The sequence below is a fragment of the Pygoscelis adeliae genome, unplaced genomic scaffold (genome assembly GCF_000699105.1).
Source record: "Pygoscelis adeliae isolate BGI_AS28 unplaced genomic scaffold, ASM69910v1 Scaffold79, whole genome shotgun sequence".
NCBI lineage: Eukaryota > Metazoa > Chordata > Aves > Sphenisciformes > Spheniscidae > Pygoscelis > Pygoscelis adeliae.
In genome coordinates this window covers 2,026,927-2,028,626 of record NW_008825532.1, presented here as the reverse complement: position 1 = coordinate 2,028,626, position 1,700 = coordinate 2,026,927, and the positions used below count along the sequence as shown (strand labels likewise).

Here is a 1,700-nt window from a genome sequence, read left to right as displayed (position 1 = left end):
AAAAACACTAGGTTTTTTCCTGTCCTTGTCCCGAGACAGCCCTGTTAAGCCCCTTTTAATCAGCAGAGAGGGAACAAAAAGTTTGCTCTCTCTCCCCTGGAACTGCTTCAATACAACTGGATTGTATCTGGGCTACACATATGATCCAACAAGAGCTTTCAGCTCAGCTGTCACTTATGGTGCTGAGCTGTGCTCCTGGCTGCAGCAGCTGGCATATGCCCCACCAACTGGCTTTGGTGGGATTGTCACTTGGGCAGGTTCTCACTGCCATCAGTGAGAGCCCAGTCAAGAGAAAACCACCTTCCGAGTTGCATCATTATTCCCACAGATCTGGCCCTGTGGCACGGGGATTTGTTTGTGCTTGTAGAGAGTCTGTAGCTGAGCCCCCTTGGCACAGTGAACTACTGAGCTTTCAGCTGCTGACTTGCCAGCCTGTGTGCAAATAACTTCTGAACTGGGATTTATGCTATCGTGCTTTAAAGTGAAAACCCCAGTAAGATTTTCATGACAGAATTCCCTTCATTTTTTTTCTGTTAAAAGCCGTGATAACTGCCCTTTTTACAGCTGACACAAACTGTTCTAGCTTCAAGCTGATCCACGTTGACATGGCCTCACCAAAGGGTTTAAGGGTTAAGTGCGTGAAATGCTTGAGGTCTCCAGTAAAGACACTGCAGAAGGGCAAAGCCTCTGCTGCGTTAAGAGCTGAGGCAGCAGTCTGCAGAGAGAGCCCCCGGAGTAGGCAGTCGATGTTTCCGTGCTCGGCACAATGCAGTCTCTGGTGTGAGAAAGCTGCTTTTTCAAGCTGTGCACACCAGTGAAAGCTCCAGGAGGCTGAAGAGGTAAAAAATGCTTGGGCTAGCAACACTCACTACCTTGGGCTTGAGAACAGAGTCTCGTACCTGCTTTGTAAGCGAATCCCTTAAATGAGTATGCTCAGGGAAAAGCAACTCCCTGGAGCCCACCCTGGGCCTAGAATGGCTGCTGCCTGCACAATATTCCCACCCCGTGGCGCCGTGCTGCCTTGAGCCCATGCCTACCTTCTGCCAGCAGCTCCAGCGTGCCAGAGTTGCAGCCGTCAAACTTCAGCAGGTCCACGCCCCAGGAGGCAAATGTCTGGGCGTCCAGGTCGTAGTGGTTGTAACTGCCAGGGAAGCCAGCACATGTCTTGTTCCCGACATCGCTGTAGATTCCCAGCTTCAGACCCTTGGAGTGGACCTACGCTTGCAGACAGAATGAGAACTGGGGATGGGGCAGCTGTGAGGCAGGAGGAAGCGGAGCGGGGCCGGCAAGGGAAGCAAAACCCCACTCGTGCAGGTAGGGCCTTAGCTCAGCAGCTCCGCAGCTGTTCCCCACCCGGCCTTCCCTCTCCTCCCCTGCTCTCCCAGCATGGCTGCAGGTCTGGTCCTTGACTGTCGTCGGTGCCCTCCGCTGCGGCGGGTGGCACTCACATAGTCAGCCAGCTTGCGGATCCCGCCGGGGAACCGTTTTGGGTCAGCCTGGAGCCTGCCATGTTCATCCCGTGTCGGGGCCATCCAGCAGTCATCAATGCAGACGAACTCGTAGCCTGCGTCCCTCCAGCCCTCGGCAGCCATCACGTCGGCCATCTCCATGAAGAGCCGCTCGCTGGGCGTGGGGAGGCGGCACGACCAGGAAAGAAAGCGGAGAACGTGGCAGCCCGATTTCTAGTACCGACACGGCAG

At 54.9% G+C, this 1,700-nt stretch overlaps 1 protein-coding gene across 1 annotated transcript in view; it reads right to left on the bottom strand.

Moving 5' to 3' along the window:
* GLA (galactosidase, alpha) overlaps positions 1-1,620 on the bottom strand; it is a 5,559-nt gene extending 3,939 nt beyond the window's left edge. Inside the window, exons 1-2 of the mRNA XM_009331634.1 lie at positions 1,449-1,620; positions 1,038-1,215 (exon numbers count right to left, since the gene is read on the bottom strand). Of these exons, the coding sequence (XP_009329909.1) occupies positions 1,038-1,215; positions 1,449-1,610 (340 nt within the window). The 5' untranslated portion in view covers positions 1,611-1,620. The remainder of the gene's footprint in view (positions 1-1,037; positions 1,216-1,448) is intronic.
* Positions 1,621-1,700: the final 80 nt, after the last annotated feature.